This window comes from Thalassophryne amazonica, chromosome 2 (assembly GCF_902500255.1).
Source record: "Thalassophryne amazonica chromosome 2, fThaAma1.1, whole genome shotgun sequence".
Classification (NCBI taxonomy): domain Eukaryota; kingdom Metazoa; phylum Chordata; class Actinopteri; order Batrachoidiformes; family Batrachoididae; genus Thalassophryne; species Thalassophryne amazonica.
This window is the reverse complement of record NC_047104.1, coordinates 110844656-110872506: the sequence shown is the minus strand read 5'-3', so window position 1 is coordinate 110872506 and position 27851 is coordinate 110844656. Positions and strand designations below refer to the sequence as shown.

General features: G+C 40.0%; 1 protein-coding gene and 1 long non-coding RNA gene across 2 annotated transcripts in view; one reads left to right on the top strand and one right to left on the bottom strand.

Annotated features, from left to right (window-relative positions):
* The window catches only part of slc39a13 (solute carrier family 39 member 13), a 114984-nt gene that overhangs the window by 40816 nt on the left and 46317 nt on the right, over positions 1 to 27851 (top strand). Inside the window, exon 4 of the mRNA XM_034191801.1 lies at positions 5058 to 5200. Within this exon, the coding sequence (XP_034047692.1) occupies positions 5058 to 5200 (143 nt within the window). The remainder of the gene's footprint in view (positions 1 to 5057; positions 5201 to 27851) is intronic.
* Positions 5066 to 15999, bottom strand: LOC117529107. Its single transcript, XR_004565933.1, has 3 exons — positions 15906 to 15999; positions 5531 to 5535; positions 5066 to 5198 (listed from the first exon to the last, which is right to left on the bottom strand). It is a non-coding gene; the product is annotated as an uncharacterized LOC117529107 (long non-coding RNA).

Below are 27851 nucleotides of genomic sequence, written 5' to 3'. Positions count from 1 at the left end.
ATAGCAGCATAACTAAGGGATGGTTCAGGGTCACCTGATCCAGCCCTAACTATAAGCTTTAGCAAAAAGGAAAGTTTTAAGCCTAATCTTAAAAGTAGAGAGGGTGTCTGTCTCCCTGATCTGAATTGGGAGCTGGTTCCACAGGAGAGGAGCCTGAAAGCTGAAGGCTCTGCCTCCCATTCTACTCTTACAAACCCTAGGAACTACAAGTAAGCCTGCAGTCTGAGAGCGAAGCGCTCTATTGGGGTGATATGGTACTACGAGGTCCCTAAGATAAGATGGGACCTGATTATTCAAAACCTTATAAGTAAGAAGAAGAATTTTAAATTCTATTCTAGAATTAACAGGAAGCCAATGAAGAGAGGCCAATATGGGTGAGATATGCTCTCTCCTTCTAGTCCCCGTCAGTACTCTAGCTGCAGCATTTTGAATTAACTGAAGGCTTTTTAGGGAACTTTTAGGACAACCTGATAATAATGAATTACAATAGTCCAGCCTAGAGGAAATAAATGCATGAATTAGTTTTTCAGCATCACTCTGAGACAAGACCTTTCTGATTTTAGAGATATTGTGTAAATGCAAAAAAGCAGTCCTACATATTTGTTTAATATGCGCTTTGAATGACATATCCTAATCAAAAATGACTCCAAGATTTCTCACAGTGTTACTAGAGGTCAGGGTAATGCCATCCAGAGTAAGGATCTGGTTAGACACCATGTTTCTAAGTTTTGTGGGGCCAAGTACAATAACTTCAGTTTATCTGAGTTTAAAAGCAGGAAATTAGAGGTCATCCATGTCTTTATGTCTGTAAGACAATCCTGCAGTTTAGCTAATTGGTGTGTGTCCTCTGGCTTCATGGATAGATAAAGCTGGGTATCATCTGCGTAACAATGAAAATTTAAGCAATACCGTCTAATAATACTACCTAAGGGAAGCATGTATAAAGTGAATAAAATTGGTCCTAGCACAGAACCTTGTGGAACTCCATAATTAACTTTAGTCTGTGAAGAAGATTCCCCATTTACATGAACAAATTGTAATGTATTAGACAAATATGATTCAAACCACCGCAGCGCAGTGCCTTTAATGCCTGTGGCATGCTCTAATCTCTGTAATAAAATTTTATGGTCAACAGTATCAAAAGCAGCACTGAGGTCTAACAGAACAAGCACAGAGATGAGTCCACTGTCCGAGGCCATAAGAAGATCATTTGTAACCTTCACTAATGCTGTTTCTGTACTATGATGAATTCTAAAACCTGACTGAAACTCTTCAAATAGACCATTGCTCTGCAGATGATCAGTTAGCTGTTTTACAACTACCCTTTCAAGAATTTTTGAGAGAAAAGGAAGGTTGGAGATTGGCCTATAATTAGCTAAGATAGCTGGGTCAAGTGATGGCTTTTTAAGTAATGGTTTAATTACTGCCACCTTAAAAGCCTGTGGTACATAGCCAACTAACAAAGATAGATTGATCATATTTACGATCGAAGCATTAAATAATGGTAGGGCTTCCTTGAGCAGCCTGGTAGGAATGGGGTCTAATAAACATGTTGATGGTTTGGATGAAGTAACTAATGAAAATAACCCAGACAGAACAATCGGAGAGAAAGAGTCTAACCAAATACCGGCATCACTGAAAGCAGCCAAAGATAACAATACGTCTTTGGGATGGTTATGAGTAATTTTTTCTCTAATAGTTAAAATTTTGTTAGCAAAGAAAGTCATGAAGTCATTACTAGTTAAAGTTAATGGAATACTCAGCTCAGTAGAGCTCTGACTCTTTGTCAGCCTGGCTACAGTGCTGAAAAGAAACCTGGGGTTGTTCTTATTTTCTTCAATTAGTGATGAGTAGAAAGATGTCCTACTTTTACGGAGGGCTTTTTTATAGAGCAACAAACTCTTTTTCCAGGCTAAGTGAAGATCTTCTAAATTAGTGAGACGCCATTTCCTCTCCAACTAACGGGTTATCTGCTTTAAGCTACGAGTTTGTGAGTTATACCACGGAGTCAGGCACTTCTGATTTAAAGCTCTCTTTTTCAGAGGAGCTACAGCATCCAAAGTTGTCTTCAATGAGGATGTAAAACTATTGACGAGATACTCTATCTCACTTACAGAGTTTAGGTAGCTACTCTGCACTGTGTTGGTATATGGCATTAGAGAACATAAAGAAGGAATCATATCCTTAAACCTAGTTACAGCGCTTTCTGAAAGACTTCTAGTGTAATGAAACTTATTCCCCACTGCTGGGTAGTCCATCAGAGTAAATGTAAATGTTATTAAGAAATGATCAGACAGAAGGGAGTTTTCAGGGAATACTGTTAATTCTTCTATTTCCATACCATAAGTCAGAACAAGATCTAAGATATGATTAAAGTGGTGGGTGGACTCATTTACTTTTTGAGCAAAGCCAGTAGAGTCTAATAATAGATTAAATGCAGTGTTGAGGCTGTCATTCTCAGCATCTGTGTGGATGTTAAAATCGCCCACTATAATTATCTTATCTGAGCTAAGCACTAAGTCAGACAAAAGGTCTAAAAATTCACAGAGAAACTCACAGTAACGACCAGGTGGACGATAGATAATAACAAATAAAACTGTTTTTTGGGACTTCCAATTTGGATGGACAAGACTAAGAGTCAAGCTTTCAAATGAATTAAAGCTCTGTCTGGGTTTTTGATTAATTAATAAGCTGGAATGCAAGATTGCTGCTAATCCTCCGCCCCGGCCCGTGCTACGAGCATTCTGGCAGTTAGTGTGACTCGGGGGTGTTGACTCATTTAAACTAACATATTCATCCTGCTGTAACCAGGTTTCTGTAAGGCAGAATAAATCAATATGTTGATCAATTATTATATCATTTACCAACAGGGACTTAGAAGAGAGAGACCTAATGTTTAATAGACCACATTTAACTGTTTTAGTCTGTGGTGCAGTTGAAGGTGCTATATTATTTTTTCTTTTTGAATTTTTATGCTTAAATAGATTTTTGCTGGTTATTGGTAGTCTGGGAGCAGGCACCGTCTCTACGGGGATGGGGTAATGAGGGGATGGCAGGGGGAGAGAAGCTGCAGAGAGGTGTGTAAGACTACAGCTCTGCTTCCTGGTCCCAACCCTGGATAGTCACGGTTTGGAGGATTTAAGAAAATTGGCCAGATTTCTAGAAATGAGAGCTGCTCCATCCAAAGTGGGATGGATGCCGTCTCTCCTAACAAGACCAGGTTTTCCCCAGAAGCTTTGCCAATTATCTATGAAGCCCACCTCATTTTTTGGACACCACTCAGACAGCCAGCAATTCAAGGAGAACATGCGGCTAAACATGTCACTCCCGGTCCGATTGGGGAGGGGCCCAGAGAAAACTACAGAGTCCGACATTGTTTTTGCAAAGTTACACACCGATTCAGTGTTAATTTTAGTGACCTCCGATTGGCGTAACCGGGTGTCATTACTGCCGACGTGAATTACAATCTTACCAAATTTACGCTTAGCCTTAGCCAGCAGTTTCAAATTTCCTTCAATGTCGCCTGCTCTGGCCCCCGGAAGACAATTGACTATGGTTGCTGGTGTCGCTAACTTCACATTTCTCAAAACAGAGTTTGATCCTCGGCGGGTGTGTCGTCGAGTGGGGAAAAACGGTTAGAAATGTGAACGGGTTGGCGGTGTACACGGGGCTTCTGTTTAGAGCTATGCTTCCTCCTCACAGTCACCCAGTCGGCCTGCTTTCCCGGCTGCTCGGGATCTGCCAGGGGGTAACTAACGGCGGCTAAGCTACCTTGGTCCGCACCGACTACAGGGGCCTGGCCAGCTGTAGAATTTTCCACGGTGCGGAGCCGAGTCTCCAATTCGCCCAGCCTGGCCTCCAAAGCTATGAATAAGCTACACTTATTACAAGTACCGTTACTGCTAAAGGAGGCCGAGGAATAACTAAACATTTCACACCCAGAGCAGAAAAGTGCGGGAGAGACAGGAGAAGCCGCCATGCTAAATCGGCTAAGAGCTAGTAGCTACGCTAAGCTAGCGGATTCCTAAAAACACGCAAAGTGAATAATGTGTAAATAATTTAGAGGTGATTCAGCAGAGGGAGTGCTTTAGTTAAGGCACGTAAAGATTACACTGGGAAACAAATCGTAATCTAGATAACTAGATCAATCTAACTGCGCAGATTAAACAGCTAACAGATACAGCAAAACACCGCTGTGCTCCAGAACAGGAAGTGATACAATACCGCAGTGAGAGCCAACCACCAGTAGAGGCAAGCAAGAGGAAGAGCATAACAAAAACACAGATCATAGGATATATCTCAAAAAAGCAAAATAAAGACAGAGACCAAAGGCCACCACACAAAACCAAAATAACAAAAAGCAAGAAAGTCAAAAGCCAAAGGGGGAAAAAAATACCAACAGAAAGTTAAGACAAAGAAAAAAGATCCCCCCTGAAGAGAACATGCCGTTTTTATGTGCCCCCAAGAGGAAGAACATTTATGGTCAAATATACCCAGTTCTAGTGGCCTTTGGACCCACAGTCTCAGTCTTGTTTTAAGATGCCAAATAAAACACAGGTTCACACAGTCCAGAATTGATCAACCAAATGAAACAAAATTAATGTAGTGTGATGTAATATACTGTAAATGTAGTAAAGAACAAAATTAATGTAATAACTAGTATAAATGAATGGAGATATGAAAAAAAATTAACAACATTCCCCTCAGGGGCCACTCATTTTGTTTGTTCTACCAGGACCAGAGTTGGGAAACCCTGGGTTCAATGAGTAAAAGTCCTACCATGTGTTGCTTCTACCTGTGCACCAAAAACGGGTGATTTCATTGATTAGCTCCCCTACCTGCCTTCTAGGCATGAACTAATTAGAATCATGTGGTTGAGTGGGTGCGTGGAACAAATATGTGGTAGGACTTTTACTCACTGAAGCTAAGATTTCCCACCTCTGACCTGGACAAATTTGGATAGGGGATTTTTTGCAAGTGGGAAGTAAAATAGAAGCTTTGACTGGTCACATATTTTCTACAGTGATTAATTTGCATGTCTTCTGCTTTCCTTCAAGCTGCTAAACAAGACCACTACATATCCCAGGGCCTTTGGGTAATTGTTGGCCTGCTGGCTTTCCTAGTCTTGGAGAAGATGTTTCCTGATCAGGACCGCTATGAGGCTCCTGCTTCAAATCCCAGTCTGTATTTTTACTCAACTGTAAGTATTCCAGTGGTAGTTCATCAGTATCTTGTTTAGGTCAGAATGAGTAATCAATTTTTTGCAGTATTGTGATAAATTAGAAATATGATAAATTGATGCAAAGGCCATGATAAATGTGATTAAAATGAATTTAATTCAACTCACAGATGTCAACAAAATGCTGAGACCAGAGTGTAGCGCAGACATGCATTTTCTTTGAATACAGATGGGGACAACATTATCAGGCCCCATGAAATTAAAACAGTGTCATCCTCTGGTACAAACAGAAGACACCACACACGTCTGGATCCAAAATCCAAGACTCTCTCGAAAAACTGTAAAGAAAACCTGCACTGTCTTGGCCTTTGTTGCCCATCCCTGATGTACAGGCATTTGTAAGACATAGCAGCTTGTGGAAATGGGCCGCACTACATGTGATATTAAAGTAGACCTGCTTTGAAATAAATTGTCCGACAATTCGGCGGCCATTTTCAAGCGGTCGAATTGAGAAATAGCTAGTATTGCAGTCACTCAACGCGCAGGATCGGACTGAAGGTGCTAGCACTCTGTCTTCTCTCTTACGTCACGGCAATGTCCCGGATGTACAAACAGTTTTCGCAGAGGGCCAAATTTTAGCTGCAAATTTGTCATTTTTAAATGAAGATTTCTCAGCTGAATTAAAAATTTGGGCTTGTAGATTTACTTTACTGCATTCATAAGGGTCTTATAAATACATATCAGCTATTTCTTTCTGAGATCTGACCACATTTATTTCAAAGCAGATCTACTTTAAGTCATTTTCACTGGCATTATTGGTGTGTGTGTGTGTGTGTTTTAATCTTTTAATGTATGAGGTTGTGTCATTTTTGAACATGTCATTGTTTAATGGACATGTTGCACAGAATTCATAATAAGTTAGAATTTGGCTATTTGAGGCTATGTGGTAATGTATACCCGTGATATGTGATATGTATATTCGGTGAATTGTCTGGAAGCATCCAATAATCAAAACAAACAGCTACAGAGACTTCCAGAAACTAAGTACAGTGTAACCTCATTTTTTGAATGGCTCTCTTTATGAAAAAATCGGTTCACAAACATATTTTCTGAACAAAAAATGCATCACTTTTCGAACAAAGTTGTGGTGCACGAACAACTCCGAGGCAGTAGGTGGCGGTAATGCACCATGTTGGTTGCAATCTGCCAATAAATTCTAAAGAAGAATGGTTATTTTTGTTTTGTGTTTGGTTGTTTACTAAATCACACTTTTTGGGACTGCGTGGTGGTTCTCCTAACGGTTTACTTTGTTGTGGACATTAAAAGTTATGAGCTGCGTATTTTTTTCAGAATTGAATTTATTGCCAAGTAAGTTCTCACATACAAGAAATTTGATCTGGTGTCATTGGTGCATAAACGACAATAAAATAAAAGGAAAAAATACTTCTGTAAAAAAGTAAAGGAGTCAAATAAACAAATGGGCAAAACCATGTTCAAATGGGGGTCTCTGGCTTTATATATAAGTCCAGCTGTGGACGGGAAGAAGCTGTTTTTGTGTCTTGAGCTTTAAGTCTTGATGGGGTCTTGAGGGGAGGGTGGCAAAAAGTTTGTGTTATGGGTGAGAGGGATCAGCCACTATCTTCCTTGCTTGCCTCAGTGCCCTGGAGGTGTACAAGTCCTGTAGGGATGGGAGATTGCAGTTGATCACTTTCTCTGCTGTCTGGATGATACACTGCAGTCCGCACCTGTCCTTAGCAGTGGCAGCAGCATACCAGACAGTGATGGAGGAGAAGTTGATGGACTCAATGATGGCAGTGTAGAACTTCACCATCATTGTTTTTGGCAGGTTGAACTTCCTTAGCTGCAACAAAAAGTACATCCTTTGTTGTGCTGTCTTAGTGAGAGAGCTCCCACTTGAGATCCTGGGTGATGTTGATCCCCAGGTAACAGAATGACTCCACAGTGGCGACTGGGGAGTCACACAGGGGTGATGGGGCTGGCCGGGACTGGGTTCTTTCTGAAGTCAACAACCATCTCCACTGTCTTGAGGGCATTGAGCTCAAGATTGTTTTGTGTGTACCAGGACCCTAGGTGATCAATCTCTTGTCCGTGCCCATCAGGCACGAGTTTGATGAGGGCTGTATCGTCTGTGAACTTCAGGAGCTTCACAGACTGGTGGGTGGAGGTGCAGCTGTTGGTGTACAGGGAGAAGAATAGAGGGGAAAGAACGCAGCCTTGTTGGGGGGGCGGGGGGGGGGTGATCTGGTACCGATGGGCCATGTGTTGGAGACGTGCCTCCCCAGCTTCACATGCTGCCTCCTGTTGGACAGGAAGTCAGTGATCCACCTGCAAGTGGAGTCGGGCATGCCAAGCTGAGAGAGCTTGTTCTGCACAGAGACAGATGTTAGTTTGATGTTAGACAGCTAGTCAGATGCTGCTGTCTTAATGGACAGTTAGGACAGTAACATCTGTCCCCTTCACCATCCATGTACGCCGTGAAGTCTGGTTTGTAAAGGTAAAGTGAAATTAAATTGTCTATTTTATTATAATTACTGTACAATATCCCTGTCTTTGTATTTTGTCTGATTTTATGAATGAAATGTGAAAAAGATAAAAACACAGTGTTCTTTTTGGGGCCAGGAACAGATTAATCCATTTTACATTATTTCTTATTGGAAAATTTGTTTCAGTTTATGAACATCTTGGTTTAAGAACATTTAGGAACCAGCTTAGTACTAAAACCGAGCTTCCACTGTACTTTTTTTTCCCCCCCGAGTGTTTCCCACAGTGTTTACGTCACTCTGCGCAAATGTCCCAGTGCACACTGTTGAATGGAATGTAGGCAAACTACTACTACTAATGTTAACAACGGAGCAGCAAATTAATTGCAAAGTTTACATAAGTGTAATATCGTGTTATGGTGACTCATTGTAAAAGGGATAACTGTATTAATTTCGATGCAGTGTTGGTGAAAAAAAAAAACTAAGAGTTGGGGTGAAGCGGGTTGTTTCTTCTCTGTATAGAGCACAGTGAATGAATTGAGCAGTGTGCGTCACTTGTGCACATCCATGAACTGGTAGGAAGTCCTGAAGCTCCTGAAAATAACATGTAAGAAATGCAGCTGCATGTTCAGGCAGCATACAAACCAGCATCGTGGCAGTTTCACATATGCTGGGTTAAAGTAGAGTTAATTTTGTCAGACAAGACAAGATGAAATATCTTCGTCAGCGACAGTTTTTTTTTTTTTTTCATGATGAACAGAAGACAATGATACTACGTCAGTGTTCTAAAACGCTAAGACAAAATTAACATGCATTATTGTTGATGACAAAAGGCGAGACTAAATGTTTTGCGTGAAATAAAAACTGGAATAAATCTCTCTCCTTTTTTTTTTATTTACAATCTCTTACGCTTTGAAATGTTTCCAGAATGTGTCACATTCAGCAGCATTGATGCTGACGCAGTCCTGAGGAATAAACATCAAGGCTGGACGCAACATATAAAATGTTCTGTGGGTGCATTTGAGAATGCACAGGACAGCCGCGCATTCCAAACATTCAAAAATCAGTTTTTAAAATAATGTTGTCTGTTTTTGTTTGATTTTGCTCCTGTCTGCAGTAGGTGTCAGCCTGCCGTGTGTTTGAGCATCGATCTGTAAAGGCCACGAGAGCAGACACCAGCCTGCAGAAAAGTTAACTTACATTTTATTACAAACTACGAACCTAAAAGCCAAAACATTTGTGTTTAATAACTGCACATTTAAGAATGCAACAGCACTAATTACATCACAGGTCACGCTACACATTAAAAAGAATAAATACGTAATAAACATGCTGCAGAGTAAATCTGTCTGATGCCAGTGGCAACATTTAATGAAATAAATAGTTTTAATTTAGACTCTGACAGTGTTGACGTGTCTGATCAGCTCTCTGAGACCCAGATTAAAGATACTGTATGTAGTTTTTTTAACATGACAGCAAATGCTTCATCCATCCACATAATAATTTGTTTTTAACATTATTTATGACTAATATGTCAACAAACTAACATGAAATATAACAAAATAATAAAATATGAAGTGTGCATCATATTTAAATTAATTGGCTCAAGTTGTGGCTCTTACAATAGATAAAAATATTACAAGTCTGAATTATTTATTTTATTTTAGTTGCTTTGTATTAACACATTTCCAGCCAATTCTGAACATGCAAAGGAATAACTAGAGCCAACAATTGTTTAATTTCAAAAGACTTTGATTTACAAGAAAACTAATGTCTAATTGTATCTGGCGGAAGACTTGCAAATTTAAATTATTGGAGAAAATACCAAAGCCTTCAATAATTCAACAAGTGTATTTTGTCAGATAATAACATTCAGTATTTGAGATGTGTGAAACACTACATTGACTGAAACATAATCAGAAATACTGTTTGTTTGTTTTTTTTAATCAAAAAGACTGAAATGTCTCAGCTGAAATGAAACTAAGATACATTCAGTTATTTTTTTACTAAAACTAAACTGAAATTAACAGACATTTAGTCAACAAAAACATGGCTAAATAAAAATGTGAATGGCTAAATATGACTAAAACTAAAAAGGACATTTGACACAACTAACTAATTTAAAAAAACAGGTTCAATGGCGCCCTGGAGAGTTCCATATGTGCGTTCACAGCCCCAGTTATAACCACATTAAAACAGCTTTGTCCTTTGGTAAAGCAGATGCCACACATCTGGATATAAAATCAGACAGTCTTTTGAAAAATTAAGAATTGGGACTGAAGTGTGTCATCTCCTCTCTGTACAGAGCACCGAACTTGGTGGCGCACATGACGCTCATGCACATCTGCTAGCTCGTAGAAAGTCCTGAAGCTCCTGAAAGTAATGTATTCTCGAGTTTTTCCAAGAGTCTGCTTGCAGGTCCACTGATCTGAATGAATGCTGAGCCATCACTTTTGTATGAATGGTCGGTAGTTTATAATCTCATGTTGCACGTTCGTTTCACTTGGTGTGTTCACTGTTGTGCAGTTTCTACATTTACTCAGACTGACATCACCCATGAGAAATTCCATGTAAAACGTTGACTCGCTAAGCGAGAGATTTAATTAGCAATAAAGCACATCAGCAACTACTGATTGTGACCATGTTACTTAAAATCACAAATAAGCAGTGGTGGGCACAGCTTACCAAAAAGTTAGCTTTGATAACAGATAATCAACTGAAAAGTTACTTTTTATGGAGCTAAACTGATAAACCACCCAAAAAATTATCAGAAGCTACAGCTAACTGATAATCGATAACTTTCAGTATTGTCTCCGGTACACTTGCAACTAACAAGCTGAATCACTTCTGGTAGTGTCAAAGACAACCACAGACCCAAACAATGAGTCAGCACTTTTGTCTTTGTTGCGCCCTGCCTACTGCTGGAAGCTCCTGTTTACTACATAGCAGTTGAGAGGAGCAGCGAAGCTCAACTCATGGCGCAGTAGCAGTGTCGCCGTGAAGCAGAGGTCTTGGAAAATAAAGCAGTGCTGACTTATGGTTTTGAAGTGTAAATAAAATTAATACAGATAGAATAACTCCATAATATCAATTTTGTCATTTGTACAAAGTTAAAATATAACAATATCTTTAATTTTAAATAATGCACTAATTCTGAAGTTTTGTAGCAAAAACAGACAGATGCCAAAGGGATTATGGGTAAATTAGCCTCCACTAACACTGATTGGTTGACTCATTCATTCTATGTTAAAATCAACACGTTAATGTGAGGTGTGTGTGTTGGTGTTTACATATAAATGTGCTTTTGTAAAATATGCCATTTTTAAATTTGTAAAACAAAGCTATTTGCCAAAAGCCAAAAGTTGATTTTGGACCAACCGTCTGATATAACCGGAGTCAAAATAAATAGAACACTGCCATCTACTGGTGCCCAGATGCTTAGTACTTAGGACGAATACTGCCATGAACATACTGGCCAGCAGATGGCAGAGGAGACCCTTAAAACTTTCAGTTTTCATACGGATCATTTATTATTCCAAATAAATAATTTGTCCGTGTCTGCTACATTTAAGATATGTGGAATTTAATAAATGCGAACTGAATTTCAGGCATCTTATATATATTACTATGGAACAAAGAGGACAGTCAGTGTTTGACGAAAGCAAGACGTTAAAGAACATGAAGCGTTGCAGCTCACAATGATTCCAATTGAAAATAATGGAGAAGCAACCTGAGCTGCTTCTGGCATTTTACATAAAACAAAACACAATAACAACGTCTATAAACCCAGATAATATATTCACAAGAGTTTTAGGCACAATATACAAAGGGTTTAATGCTGTTATCTGTGTGCAGCCTGATCAGAGTGTCACAAATGCATTACTCCTGTTGTGAATCTACTGAGATTACCCATAATGCACTTTGTGGAGACACAATGTCCACACTAAAACCTTCAAGATTAGTGCATTACTTTAAAACTAGGGGTGGTGGCCAAGTGGTTAATGCGTTTGGTTTCAGTGCAGAAGGTTCCGGGTTCAAATCCCACCCCTGCCACATTTCTCCATGTAATGTGGAGTTGCGTCAGGAAGGGCATCCGGCGTAAAACCTATGCCAGTTCAACATGCAGATCCACCTTGGATTTGCTGTGGCGACCCCGAGTGCAAACAAGGGAGCAGCCGAAGGGACTTACTTTTACTTTAAAACTAAAACATATACCTGATATTTTCACTTTATAAAACTTCAGACGTGATGTTTAAAGTGTAAAAACGTTTAGATAACTTGTCCAAATTAGTTTGATTAAAATTTTAATCATTGATGATATTGCCATTGTATCAGGATGGAGTCAAAAGAAATGAGCTTTTGTGACTAGTTCTGTGACCAGTTCTCCTTTGCTTGCAGAGGATAGAGCGGTTTCTCCTGGAACCAGCTCTCCTCTTTTTGCAGAGGATAGAGCTGTGCGTCTACTGCAAAACATTTAACAGGTACGTACTCGAATCTTTGATTTCGGACTTCATAGATTTTTGTAACTGTTAAGCTTTGTTCACCACGCCTGCAAAAATAGGTTAGCGGCCTAAAATTTATTGGACCAAAATTTATCAGAAGATAATTAGTCCGCTGATGGTTTTCAAAGTTATCTGAAAAGCTAATCCGATAATGAAAACATTAGCTTAGATAATTAGCGGTTAGTGGATTAGCGGAACTGTGCCCACCATTGCAAATACGTACTTTGATGTTGTGTTGTTGAACAGCACGTTAAGTAAGATGCGACATCCTTTAATAAGTGTGTCAGATGTTTGTCCCCATCACTACTATTGCCATTTGCTGAGGATGGCCATTTAGACATTAGGGAGTCAGTGCAGTATTGACTGTAGTGTGTTTGTTCATTGTTTTGCAGTGTGACTTATTTTTGCCTGACGATGGACGACGACATTTTGCTTCCATATATGCTGAGGTGTACGAGTACATTAAGAAGTCACTATAAAGCTGATTCTTATTATGACTTCAACAAGTTATACTAACAATAAAGGTTTTTATAGCTGTAAATGGAAACCAGCATTTACTGGTGATGGGCTGTTGTCTTGTCCACAGGGAGTGGTAGACTCTCATCTGCCTTATGCTACCACATCTGGGTATGAATACTGACACCAAGGGGCCTCAAGTTCTGTGTAAGACATAGTACACTGCGTTCACATGTCAGCAGTAGAAACATGTCATGCAGGTCATTATTGCATAACTTCTGTGGTCTCAAGTGGCAGACTGTAGGTGACTATGTGAGGTGCCGTCATGTTTAATCCAAATGGTGCAGACAATAATTTCATAATTGAAAGATAAAACAGAGTTTTAGACTTTTGCACAGCTTTGTAATTGAAACAGGAAGTCCTGGCTCTGATGGCAGCTTAAAAAGTGGTTGTATATTAATTCCTCTCTGTAAATGACACATTTTATTCAGGCTTACCTTATTAAACTGCGTGACTATAATCAATGTCCTGCTGTCCATCTTTATGTCCTCATTACAGATAAAACAAGCTCTAGTTTGTCCTTGTCACTGCGTTAAGCGGCAAAAGTTGAAAGTTTTTAACTTTTGACTCATTTTTGTGTACATTACTGGGCCAAATTACTATTTTTTTTTTTTTTATGCCGCGTAAACCCTGTCTTAGCAAATAAATAACTATGTTTATCTGACCCTCCCATGTTTATAGTTAAAGTTAAACAGAAGTTTGGAATTCACCCTCAACTCCTTCAGTTGTGCCTATTTAGAGGGCAGGGGATAAACAGATACCGTACTTGATAATTTCTGTGTCCACAGGAGCACAGTGGCGCTCATAGGCAGACAGAGGTCACAGTAAACAGGATGACCGTCTGTGAGAGAGGCACAGATGATAATTACTTGACTAACGATGAAAAATAGTATCATTTCTGAATCACAACACTGCGATCCCAGTTTGTTCACTTGTGTTGTACTATGTTTCAACACTAGAGGGTGGAAAATCTGTTGGAATGTTGCAAAGCATTTGTTTTGAAATAGTTGGTGATGTAATGAGATGCCATTTAGCACAACAGGTAATATTTTCCTTTTGATACGGACTTTGGTACAACATTTTGAAATGGGGGTGTTGCAGACTTTGAAACGTTTAGTGTTTTATGTTTACTGTCAATAATTTTCAATAATTTTTGCTGGATGTTCCGTGCGAGTTGCTCCACTCGGTCTAAAGTTCCAGCTACCGGCATAATACATTTTTTTAAGAATGTCTTCGTGACGATTTTGAGAGCTCTTACATTAATTAATTGTAACATCTTTATTTGCAATTAATCACAAAAAGACTGTCATGCCCATATCTTCTATAAAATAACACTAGCTGAGTTACCCATTCTACCACAGATAATAGAGATGATTTTAGTCATGTCATTGTATATTTCATGTCACTTTAATTAAGGTGTAGTAAGTTGCATTGCATTGTGTATGTTGTTATCATTAATTTTTCATAGAGAAATTTGTGACATTTATGAGACAAGTGAATGATGATAAAAAGGTTATAGCATGTCATATCTCGGCAATGCTCTGCCATGCCGTACACAACAGGCACATTTTAATTGGAAAAAACGCTTCCTTTAACTGGCACACGGTGCACACTGACCCATTCGAATTGTAATTAAAGCGCACCTTAGTAAAGTGTGATTCTTGCTTCCTGACCCGAGTACCACGTGAACTGTGAAAATAAGGGCTCCAGTGAGCAGGTTGTGATCCATTATATAAGGCTGACCGTGTGTGGGTCTGTGTGTGTACGTGTGTGTTTGTGCATGTATGCTTTCACCTACGGGGCCCAGTGACCTCCCCCTTGGTGCCCACAGTCATAGCATAGCAAGTTTGGGATCAATTGCTTAATTACTGTGGCTGCGCATAGTGACACACACACCAGTCAGCTTCATATATTATATGGTAAGCCACAAGGCAGCCCTAGATATAGGATTTTTAGTAACTGTATGTACAATTCTGCTGTGATGCAGTGTGTATTTCATCGATATTTTAGATCATTTAGAATTAAGACTTATGAGTCATGTGAATTTAGTAGTTTTCATTATGTCATCATGCCCCTCATATGTCAAACATAGGAAGCAGACACACTTCCCTAATCCAAAAGATGGTGTGAAATTTCCCTACACCACTTGAGTTGACCATCAGTCTCAGTGACAAGTTCAGTGGTTTCACAATGATTCAAAAGAGAACTTGGTGGTTCTCGAAAAAAGAAGCCAGTCTGAGGTGAACTCATGATCAAATATAAACACTGCTGTGGGAATTTATTTCTGCAAGCGTAGGCGAAGGTAGAGTACACATTATAACACTACATATTAACAGTGGTGGAAAAATGATCTAAATCTTGCAGTGTGATCAATGAGTAGGTATTACCAAACAGAAGACTACCATTGAAAGTCAACATTTTTTATTCTGTTTGTACACCTTGCTTTAGCGAGTTACATAAATCTTGATACTAATACAATAACATGCTTTTGGAGGGTGGTATGCATTTTCAGAGGCCCGACATCCGTGCCCAGTCGCCAAAATAACAGATATTCGCCTGAGTTAGACGAGGCGAATATCTGTTATTTTGGCGACTGGACATGGACAGAGGGACACAGAAAATGCGTACCGCATGACCACTGCATGTTGTTTGCATTATTATCATTTACTGAGATACACAACACGTGGAATCACATTAACAATATTTAATGTCATTTCAAAACGCACGACACCCAGCAAACGCATACATAAAACATTGGCTCACTTTAAGTTTTGTTGTGTTGGCTGTGGTACCGCGCTGCTTTCCAAATTCGCCAGTGCGTACTCATCAAGCTGGCTGCTTTGGCTGCTGTTCATTATTGGACTATCCATGAGAAAATCATCCGGAATATCCATATTGGGACCAACACACACACACTTCTCGCCTTTTCATGTTATCGTCTGCAGACAGGTCTTGGGTTGCGCATGCTGTGACGTCATCACTTTATGCACAGCAGGCAGGTATTGGGATACCCGCCCGTTACTGCTGCAGGTATCGACAGGTAGCGTAAATGTACATCTATGCTACTGGCCCAGCAACACCTCAGTAAGTGATTATGATGATGGATAATCCTTGGAAGAAGGCAGTCACAGAACAAAAGTGGTAGGTTATCATTCTACATGGAACAACATGTTCACTGTTGCCTTGCTTTTCTCCTATTTTTCGCACACATCTAAATCTGTTTTTGTCAGAAAGGATCTAGCATTGCTTAGAAATGGGCACCATGCTGAGTCAAGGAACTCCTCCAAGCAAAAGAGTCTGCACTACAGTTCAGAGAAGATCAAGGTATGCTGCCAAACAAAGCATTTTCCATGTAACAAAAAGTATGCATAAATCAATCCAACCTGAGCACAGTCACAAATATTTTTGTGCTTTGAAGCAAAATACAAGGCTTTAATTTAGTATGTGTATCAGTTCATTTTATCTGATGCATTGTTTTGAAATACAAGATGATGCTTTAAACAGTCATTTTTTTTTTTTTTTGGACCAGAGTCTTCTCCTTCATCATCATCATCATCTTCAACCGTTTATCCGGCTTGGGTCGCGGGGGCAACAGCTCTAGCAGGGGACCCCAAACTTCCCTTTCCCTGTCCACATTGACCACCTCTGACTGGGGGATCCCAAGGTGTTGTGGAGATATAATCTCTCCACCTAGTCCTGGGTCTTCCCTGGGGTCTCCTCCCAGATGGATGTGCCTGGAACACCTCCCTCGGGAGGCACCCAGGAGGCATCCTTACCAGATGCCCGAACCACCTCAACTGGCTCCTTTCAACACGAAGGAGCAACGGTTCTACTCCGAGCTCCCCACAGATGACGAGCTTTGACTGGCAGCTTATAAGCAAATCATATTTTAAATCTCACAATCCTCCAGCCAGCTGAGACTTTATAATGAATAAAAATAGACAGTCTTCCAGTCCAGTTAAATGGCATGTAAATTACCAGGAAACTACTGTTATTAACACATCTCTGTGGTTTTAGTCAGTAAATGATTAGCATTTATGTTTAGTCAGCAGGATTACCAACCATTTACTGACTTGACGAGTAAAATTAGCCCCCACTTTGAAGATAGTGTATTTGGCCATTACTGTGGTGACATTAGAAGTACTTTAAAGACCAGTGATGATGGTAGACAGCAGAGCAGAGGATAATACTGTATGAGCTGTTTGAAATGGAGATATTCCAACACTACTCAGTGTTAGTCTTGGATTTTTTGGCATTTTTAGGGTATCAATATTTGCTTTGTGTACTCTAACAGCTCCCAGTTCTTTGTCAGCGTCCAAAATTCCAACCGTTAAGCCGGTCATACACTACAAGATAATGATGATGATGATAATGCGATACTGTCATATCATAGATACGGTGTATCCGGAAAGTATTCACAGCGCTTCACTTTTTCCACACTTTATGTTACAGCCTTATTCCAAAATGGAGTAAATTAATTTTTGTTCCCTCAAAATTTTACTCACAACACCCCATAATAAATATTGGTTTGACTCTAATAAATTATCACTTAATTTCGGTAAAACTAAGTGCATCATATTTGGAAATAAGCCTAGAAATTTAAGCAGTAAATTGTTGTTGAATGGTGTTGAAATTGCAATTGTATCTCAAACTAAATTTCTTGGAGTTTTTGTTTATGATAAGCTCTGTGGCAAACTCATATAAAACATGTTGAGTCTAAAATATCAAAAGTTATTGCTATCTTGTACAAAGCTCAATACTTTCTCCCCCAGCATCTGCTGGTTTCATTGTATCACTCATTACTTGTTCCTTATATGACTTATTGTATTGAAGTTTGGGGAAATACATATAAAACAAATACTAATCCATTATTTCTGTAACAAAAAAAGCTATAAGAGTGATAAATAAAAAACATATCGTGAACCAACAAATTCATTGTATGTAAAAGTTTGTTTTCTTTTGATTTGTTTTGTAAATGAGAGATTTTGTTTGTGCGTGTGTGCTGAATAAATCATTCATAATGACAGTATGACAAAGGGCTTTTAAAATTTTATTTTATTTTGCTAATTTATTAAAAATAAAAATCTAAGAAATCACGGCAATGTAAGTATTCACAGCCTTTGCTCAATACTTTGTTGATGCACCTGTGGCAGTAATTACAGCCTCAAGTCTTCTTGATTATGATGCCACAAGTTTGGTGCACCTGTCTTGGGGCAGTTTTGCCCATTCCTCTTTGCAGCACCTCTCAAGCTTCATCAGGTTGGATGAGGAGTGTCAGTGCACAGCCATTTTCAGATCTCTTCAGAGATGTTCAATCAGATTCAGGTCTGGGCTCTGGCTGAGCCACTCAAGGACATTCACAGAGTTGTCCTGAAGCCACTCCTTTGATATCTTGGCTGTGTGCGTCGGGTCATTGTCCACCTGAAAGATGAACCGTCTCCCCAGTCTGAGGTCAAGAGCTCTCTGGAGCAGGTTTTCATCCAGGATGTCTCTGTACATTGCTGCATTCATCTTTCCTTCAATCCTGACTAGTCTCCCAGTTCCTGCCACTGAAAAATAGCCCCACAGCATGATGCTGCCACCACCATACTTCACTGTGGGGATGGTGCCTGGGTTTTTCGAGACACGATGCGTAGCATTCACGCCAAAGAGTTCAGTCTTTGTCTCATCAGACCAGAGAATTTTGTTTCTCATGGTCTGAGAGTCCTTCAAGTGTCTTTTGGCAAACTCCAGGCGGGCTGCCATGTGCCTTTTACTAAGGAGTGGTTCCATCTGGCCACTCTACCATACAGGCCTGATTGGTGGATTGCTGCAGAGATGGTTGTCCTTCTGGAAGGTTCTCCTCTCTACACAGAGGAATGCTGGAGCTCTGACAGAGTGACCATTGGGTTCTTGGTCACCTTCCTGACTAAGGCCCTTCTCCCACGATCACTCAGTTTAGATGGGCGGTCAGCTCTAGAAAGAGTTCTGGTGGATCAGAACTTCTTCCATTTACAGATGTTGGAGGCCAGTGTGTTCATTGGGACCTTCAAAGCAGCAGCAGCAATGTTTCTGTACCCTTCCCCGGATTTGTGCCTCGCGACAATTCCTTTTACTTCATGCTTGGTTTGTGCTCTAACGTAATCCATTATTTCTGTAACAACGTGTCAACTGTGGGATCTTATATGTAGACAGGTGTGTGTCTTTCCAAATCATATCCAATCAACTGAATTTACCCCAATTTAATAATTTACCTCCAATTAAACTGCAGAAACATTTCAAGGATGATCAGTGAAAACAGGATGCACATGAGCTCAATTTTGAGCTTCATGGCAAAGGTTGTGAATACCTATGTACATGTGATTTCTTAGTTGTTTTAATTTTTACCCAAGGCCATCAAATATAACCATCTGGTATTACGAAGGCTTAGCATCTGTTCGTCTGTCTATGCTCAGCATAAATAAGTCCAGTCCCAGAGTCTTTAACTTTGCAGGAAACATTCTTGGGATGGCTAACCTTGACCTACTTTAAGAGGTTAAAAATGTTCAATTCAATTTCAGTTTATTTTCATTCATGCAGTGCCAAATTACAACAAAGTTGCCTCAAGGTGCATCATACAAATAAGGTCTAACTTTATCAACCACCAAGCAAGCACACAGGCGACAGTCATAAGGAAAAACTCCCTAGATTATTTGAGGAAGAAAACCTCAACCAGACTCAAAGGGGTGACCCTCTGCTTGGGCCATGCTACCGACACAATTTACAAAACAATTCACAAAATGAATATATAGGAAGTGTTGCTGATGGACAGGATGGTTACAGAAACAGACCACACCCATCTTTGGATGGAGCCAATTGACAATACAAATATACAGGAAATTTTGGGAAGGATGGGAGGCTTACAGAAGAAGACACCCACTCCCATCTGTGGATGGAGCCACACCTCAAACAGGGAGAAAAAAACAATAGAATCGGGCATCAGAAAGACAACAACTACAGTATAATTTGTCAGCATTAAGCAACAAGAAAAACAGAAGACATACTAAGGTGATCGCCAGCCACATGTCCTAAGCTTCACTAAAAGACCCAGAATGTAGATAAACTTGAGGCCGCGGCCCACTCCATTTCCTAATAAAATTAATTTAAGAGTAAAAGCATAGCAACATACTATGCCAGTATGCTAGCCGTATGAAAGGGAAAAGTCCGTCTTAAGTCTGGACTTGAAAGTCTCTACAGCAGGGGTGTCCAACCTTTTCTGAACCGAGATCTATTTTTAAAGCTGACAGTCTATCGAGATCTACCAAGCCATATCAAACGCCATAGTGTAGCTGCAATTTATTGTGCACCAATATAATAACACAATTTCCTGGCACAAAGATAAAGTTTTAACAATAATAATGCGTTGTTGAAGTAAATGTACAAAGAATAAGCACAAGTAGGCTTAGGACTGGCGTGTAACAACACAACAACGAACAACTCAAATTACACAATGCCTAATTAAAGTTGGAAAAGTTGTTCCCTACCTTAGTGGGTAACATAGACACGTACATAGCCAATAACCCTTTCATAACCCTTTCATAACTGGAATTAGCAATAACCTGGTTGCGCACGGCGATGTAAACACCCGCAAAAACTGAATATGTTCATATTCCGGTTTTAAAAACCCGATATGACCCCTGGGTTACTCCTTTTCTAACCCAATATCAGGTCATATAAACGCGCATCGGAATATCCCCATAGAAAGGAACATTATTTTGTTGTTCTGCGCATGTCCTATCCGCAAGGAATCTTGGTCTTTTGAGTACGGCAACTAATTGTATGTGGCGCACGCAACCCACCGGACACACAGAAGCAGAGGTAAACAAGCATGGGGAAATCCAGACGCGGCAGCACAGCACCACACTTTTGGAGCAAGGAGGAAACCGAGTACTTATTAGTATCGTGAAAAGACATGAATATAATGTCTTTTATTGACGGTAGAAGTACCGAGATAGCGACATTTACAAGAAGGTGGCCAAAAAGTACGCAAAGCAGGATTTGCACGAACGCCAGACCAAATCAAGCACCGGTGCAAGACGTGCGTCGCTGTTTAGATGGGATTCCAATGATACCAATGACCATGTATACAGGAGTAACTCTGCTGCTTAGCCTGTAACAGGTTATTTCTGAATATTGACCTCCCCAATATTAACCGGCATGTAAACATAGCCAGTGATTGGAAATAGTGGAAAGGAAGCTCACATTTTCACATCTTCATCCGAAAATCCAAGACTGAAAATAAGTGTAACATACAATCCCATTCATCAAGAGTTGGTGATTGTACAGGCAGAAGCCAATGAGCGATGTCGTTGCAGATTTTGCCATAAACTCTGTGGCATTCTGAAAACATCCGCATTGTGTTGGTGAACTACAAAGCAAATCATGGCTGGAAACTTTCTGCAATAGGTAGACAAATTAAAGTGTGACACTTTCATCAAGAATAAATTTAAGTGGGCTTGCTTAGATGGAAATGGCAGTATTTGTCCATGTCTGATGCCGAGACCCTGATCCATGCTTTTTTCTTCCAGATTGGATTATTGTAATGTCCTATTTTCAGGGTTACCGCAGTCCATTAGGGGTCTCCAATTAGTTCAGAATCCTGCTGCCAGACTTTTGACATGGAGTAGAAAGTTTGACACATCACACCTGTTCTGGCATCTCTCCATTGGCTGCCTCTCTGTGAGATCAGATTTTAAGGTTCTGCTATTGGCCTATAAAATTGTTCATGGACTGGCACTAATCTACCCAGTTCATCTGGTTAAACTATGTACTGGCCTGGGCTTTGCGCTCACAGGAGGCAGGATACTTTGTTTTGGAGGGTGAAGAAAATGTCTGTGGGTCAAAGAGCCTTCTCATCTTGTGCCCCAGTCCTATGGAATGGTCTCCCAGTGTCAATAAGATAGACTGATACTGTGGAGATATTCAAGTCAAGACTCAAGACACATCTGTTTCATCAGGGTATGGTTAGAGCGTTGCATCCTTTTAAATTCTTTTTCAATTTTATTCTTTTATTTTTTAATTTTTTTTATTTTATTCTTTTATTTTTTGATCTTTTGTGTTTTTTTTTTTTTTATTGTTTTTGAACTGTTTGTGTGAAGTGCCTCGGGGCGACGCTGTCGTGAGTTGGCGCTTTTATAAATTGAAATTGATTCTAGCCCGCCCCAACCCCATTGTATATATGAAAAAATAACCCTCCAGTAAGTCTTACTCTTATTATATTACATTGTTGATGGCACAGACAGCACGTATTCTCCATGAATTTGTCATTTGACATGATACCAGTTATTTCACACAGTTCTATCAGACACCATCTTCATGCAAACTAGATCTTTACTTTAGTATCTTCTGCTACACGGAGAGGAAATATTCATGTTGAATTTTTTTTTAACATTCTTGTAGAAATCAAATGTGGAAAACCTTTTTTGCATTGTTTTGCACTACGCGTAAATTGTAAGTAGCCCCAAAAGCTTACGTCAGAATGAGGGGAAAATATGTTATTACCTTTCCCACTGATGTAAGTGAATACCAATAATAAATTTAAACCCAAATCAGTGTTGCTGAGGACTGAAAGTGATGTTGGTGAGTATTAATTAATGGTAGGTACAACTTTGTCAGATCTTTATTGATATTACACTATCAGTTGTGTTCTAAAGCACAATCAAACATTTGGATAAGTGTAGGGATGGAACCATAAATATCAACAAATATGTGGTTTTATGAAATGATGATAATATAATAATAATACCATATTCTAATGCATGTGACAGATTATTATAGGCGCATCATCTTGTCAATGGGAAAATATGCTCTTTATGATTAAAATGGGCAAGAAAATTGGATCAAGAAATACTCATTTAGCTTATATATTTCATCAAATTGCAACAAATTGCATGTGATATTTCAAACTTTTCCATGAGAGGTCCAACAGACCCCCCTCTATGCGCTGCAGCCTTTGCAAGGTAATGAACAAAATTTTCAGGCTTCCCCCCTTGTTGTAAATATTTGTTGATCATGGGGCAACTGTTTGTTGTGATTTGGCGCTATATAAAAAAAAGTTGAAGTTGAAGTTGATCATACAGAAGGACTCAAAAATGATGAGGAAAACTGTGGTCTTTTTAATTGCTCAGATGTATGTGACATAATCAATTCAATCAATCAATTTTTTTATATAGCGCCAAATCACAACAAACAGTTGCCCCAAGGCGCTTTATATTGTAAGGCAAGGCCATACAATAATTATGTAAAACCCCAACGGTCAAAACGACCCCCTGTGAGCAAGCACTGGCTACAGTGGGAAGGAAAAACTCCCTTTTAACAGGAAGAAACCTCAGCAGAACCAGGCTCAGGGAGGGGCAGTCTTCTGCTGGGACTGGTTGGGGCTGAGGGGAGAACCAGGAAAAAGACATGCTGTGGAGGGGAGCAGAGATCGATCACTAATGATTAAATGCAGAGTGGTGCATACAGAGCAAAACAGAGAAAGAAACAGTGCATCATGGGAACCCCCCAGCAGTCTACGTCTATAGCAGCATAACTAAGGGATGGTTCAGGGTCACCTGATCCAGCCCTACTATAAGCTTTAGCAAAAAGGAAAGTTTTAAGCCTAATCTTAAAAGTAGAGAGGGTGTCTGTCTCCCTGATCTGAATTGGGAGCTGGTTCCACAGGAGAGGAGCCTGAAAGCTGAAGGCTCTGCCTCCCATTCTACTCTTACAAACCCTAGGAACTACAAGTAAGCCTGCAGTCTGAGAGCGAAGCGCTCTATTGGGGTGATATGGTACTACGAGTCCTAAGATAAGATGGGACCTGATTATTCAAAACCTTATAGTAAGAAGAAGAATTTTAAATTCTATTCTAGAATTAACAGGAAGCCAATGAAGAGAGGCCAATATGGGTGAGATATGCTCTCTCCTTCTAGTCCCCGTCAGTACTCTAGCTGCAGCATTTTGAATTAACTGAAGGCTTTTTAGGGAACTTTTAGGACAACCTGATAATAATGAATTACAATAGTCCAGCCTAGAGGAAATAATGCATGAATTAGTTTTTCAGCATCACTCTGAGACAAGACCTTTCTGATTTTAGAGATATTGCGTAAATGCAAAAAAGCAGTCCTACATATTTGTTTAATATGCGCTTTGAATGACATATCCTGATCAAAAATGACTCCAAGATTTCTCACAGTATTACTAGAGGTCAGGGTAATGCCATCCAGAGTAAGGATCTGGTTAGACACCATGTTTCTAAGATTGTGGGGCCAAGTACAATAACTTCAGTTTTATCTGAGTTTAAAAGCAGGAAATTAGAGGTCTCCATGTCTTTATGTCTGTAAGACAATCCTGCAGTTTAGCTAATTGGTGTGTGTCCTCTGGCTTCATGGATAGATAAAGCTGGGTATCATCTGCGTAACAATGAAAATTTAAGCATACCGTCTAATAATACTGCCTAAGGAAGCATGTATAAAGTGAATAAAATTGGTCCTAGCACAGAACCTTGTGGAACTCCATAATTACTTAGTCTGTGAAGAAGATTCCCCATTTACATGAACAAATTGTAATCTATTAGACAAATATGATTCAAACCACCGCAGCGCAGTGCCTTTAAATACCTATGGCATGCTCTAATCTCTGTAATAAAATTTTATGGTCAACAGTATCAAAAGCAGCACTGAGGTCTAACAGAACAAGCACAGAGAGAGTCCACTGTCCGAGGCCATAAGAAGATCATTGTAACCTTCACTAATGCTGTTTCTGTACTATGATGAATTCTAAAACCTGACTGAAACCTCTTCAAATAGACCATTCTCTGCAGATGATCAGTTAGCTGTTTTACAACTACCCTTTCAAAGAATTTTGAGAGAAAAGGAAGGTTGGAGATTGGCCCTATAATTAGCTAAGATAGCTGGGTCAAGTGATGGCTTTTTAAGTAATGGTTTAATTACTGCCACCTTAAAGCCTGTGGTACATAGCCAACTAACAAAGATAGATTGATCATATTAAGATCGAAAGCATTAAATAAATGGTATGGCTTCCTTGAGCAGCCTGGTAGGAATGGGGTCTAATAAACATGTTGATGGTTTGGATGAAGTAACTAATGAAAATAACTCAGACAGAACAATCGGAGAGAAAGAGTCTAACCAAATACCGGCATCACTGAAAGCAGCCAAAGATAACGATACGTCTTTGGGATGGTTATGAGTAATTTTTTCTCTAATAGTTAAAATTTTGTTAGCAAAGAAAGTCATGAAGTCATTACTAGTTAAAGTTAATGGAATACTCAGCTCAGTAGAGCTCTGACTCTTTGTCAGCCTGGCTACAGTGCTGAAAAGAACCTGGGGTTGTTCTTATTTTCTTCAATTAGTGATGAGTAGAAGATGTCCTAGCTTTACGGAGGGCTTTTTTATAGAGCAACAGACTCTTTTTCCAGGCTAATGAAGATCTTCTAAATTAGTGAGAACGCCATTTCCTCTCCAACTTAACGGGTTATCTGCTTTAAGCTACGAGTTGTGAGTTATAACCACGGAGTCAGAGCACTTCTGATTTAAAGCTCCTCTTTTTCAGAGGAGCTACAGCATCCAAAGTTGTCTTCAATGAGGATGTAAAATATTGACGAGATACTCTATCTCACTTACAGAGTTTAGTAGCTACTCTGCACTGTGTTTGGTATATGGCATTAGAGAACATAAAGAAGGAATCATATCCTTAAACCTAGTTACAGCGCTTTCTGAAAGACTTCTAGTGTAATGAAACTTTTCCCCACTGCTGGGGTAGTCCATCAGGGTAAATGAATGTTATGTAGAGAAATAGCAGACAGAAGGGAGTTTCAGGGAATACTGTTAAGTCTTCTATTTCCATACCATAAGTCAGAACAGATCTAAGATATGATTAAAGTGGTGGGTGGACTCATTTACTTTTGAGCAAAGCCAATAGAGTCTAATAATAGATTAAATGCAGTGTTTGAGGCTGTCATCTCAGCATCTGTGTGGATGTTAAAATCGCCACTATAATTATCTTATCTGAGCTAAGCACTAAGTCAGACAAAAGGTCTGAAAAATTCACAGAGAACTCCAGTAACGACCAGGTGGACGATAGATAATAACAAATAAAACTGTTTTTTGGGGACTTCCAATTTGGAATGGACAAGACTAGAGAGTACAACTTTCAATGAATTAGAAGCTCTGTCTGGGTTTTTGATTAATTAATAACTGGAATGGAAGATTGCTGCTAATCCTCCGCCCCGCCCGTGCTACGAGCATTCTGACAGTTAGTGTGACTCAGGGGGTGTTGACTCATTTAAACTAACATATTCATCCTGCTGGATACCAGGTTTCTGTAAGGCAGAATAAATCAATATGTTGATCAATTATTATATCATTTACCACAGGGACTTAGAAGAGAGAGACCTAATGTTTAATAGACCACATTTAACTGTTTTAGTCTGTGGTGCAGTTGAAGGTGCTATATTATTTTTCTTTTTGAATTTTTATGCTTAAATAGATTTTTGCTGGTTATTGGTAGTCTGGGAGCAGGGCACCGTCTCTACGGGGATGGGTAATGAGGGGATGGCAGGGGGAGAGAAAGCTGCAGAGAGGTGTGTAAGACTACAGCTCTGCTTCCTGTCCCAACCCTGGATAGTCACGGTTTGGAGGATTTAAGAAAATTGGCCAGATTTCTAGAAATGAGAGCTGCTCCATCCAAAGTGGGATGGATGCCGTCTCTCCTAACAAGACCAGGTTTCCTCCCCAGAAGCTTTGCCAATTATCTATGAAGCCCACCTCATTTTTTGGACACCACTCAGACAGCCAGCAATTCAAGGAGAAACATGCGGCTAAACATGTCACTCCCGTCCGATTGGGGAGGGGCCCAGAGAAAACTACAGAGTCCGGACATTGTTTTTGCAAAGTTACACACCGATTCAGTGTTAATTTAGTGACCTCCGATTGGCGTAACCGGGTGTCATGACTGCCGACGTGAAGTACAATCTTACCAAATTTACGCTTAGCCTTAGCCAGCAGTTTCAAATTTCCTTCAATGTCGCCTGCTCTGGCCCCCGGAAGACAATGACTATGGTTGCTGGTGTCGCTAACTTCACATTTCTCAAAACAGAGTTTGATCCTCGGCGGGTGTGTCGTCGAGTGGGGAAAAAAACGGTTAGAATGTGAACGGGTTGGCGGTGTACACGGGGCTTCTGTTTAGAGCTATGCTTCCTCCTCACAGTCACCCAGTCGGCCTGCTTTCCCGGCTGCTCGGGATCTGCCAGGGGGTAACTACGGCGGCTAAGCTACCTTGGTCCGCACCGACTACAGGGGCCTGGCCAGCTGTAGAATTTTCCACGGTGCGGAGCCGAGTCTCCAATTCGCCCAGCCTGGCCTCCAAAGCTATGAATAAGCTACACTTATTACAAGTACCGTTACTGCTAAGGAGGCCGAGGAATAACTAAACATTTCACACCCAGAGCAGAAAAGTGCGGGAGAGACAGGAGAAGCCGCCATGCTAAATCGGCTAAGAGCTAGTAGCTACGCTAAGCTAGCGGATTCCTAAAAACACGCAAAGTGAATAATGTGTAAAATAATTTAGAGGTGATTCAGCAGAGGGAGTGCTTTAGTTAAGGCACGTAAAGATTACACTGGGAAACAAATCGTAATCTAGATAACTAGATCAATCTAACTGCGCAGATTAAACAGCTAACAGATACAGCAAAAAACACCGCTGTGCTCCAGAACAGGAAGTGATACAATACCGCAGTGAGAGCCAACCACCAGTAGAGGCAAGCAAGAGGAAGAGCATAACAAAAACACAGATCACAGGATATATCTCAAAAAGGCAAAATAAAGACAGAGACCAAAGGCCACCACACAAAACCAAAATAACAAAAAGCAAGAAAGTCAAAAGCCAAAGGGGGAAAAAAATACCAACAGAAAGTTAAGACAAAGAAAAAAGATCCCCCCTGAAGAGAACATGCCGTTTTTATGTGCCCCCAAGAGGAAGAACATTTATGGTCAAATATACCCAGTTCTAGTGGCCTTTGGACCCACAGTCTCAGTCTTGTTTTAAGATGCCAAATAAAACACAGGTTCACACAGTCCAGAATTGATCAACCAAATGAAACAAAATTAATGTAGTGTGATGTAATATACTGTAAAT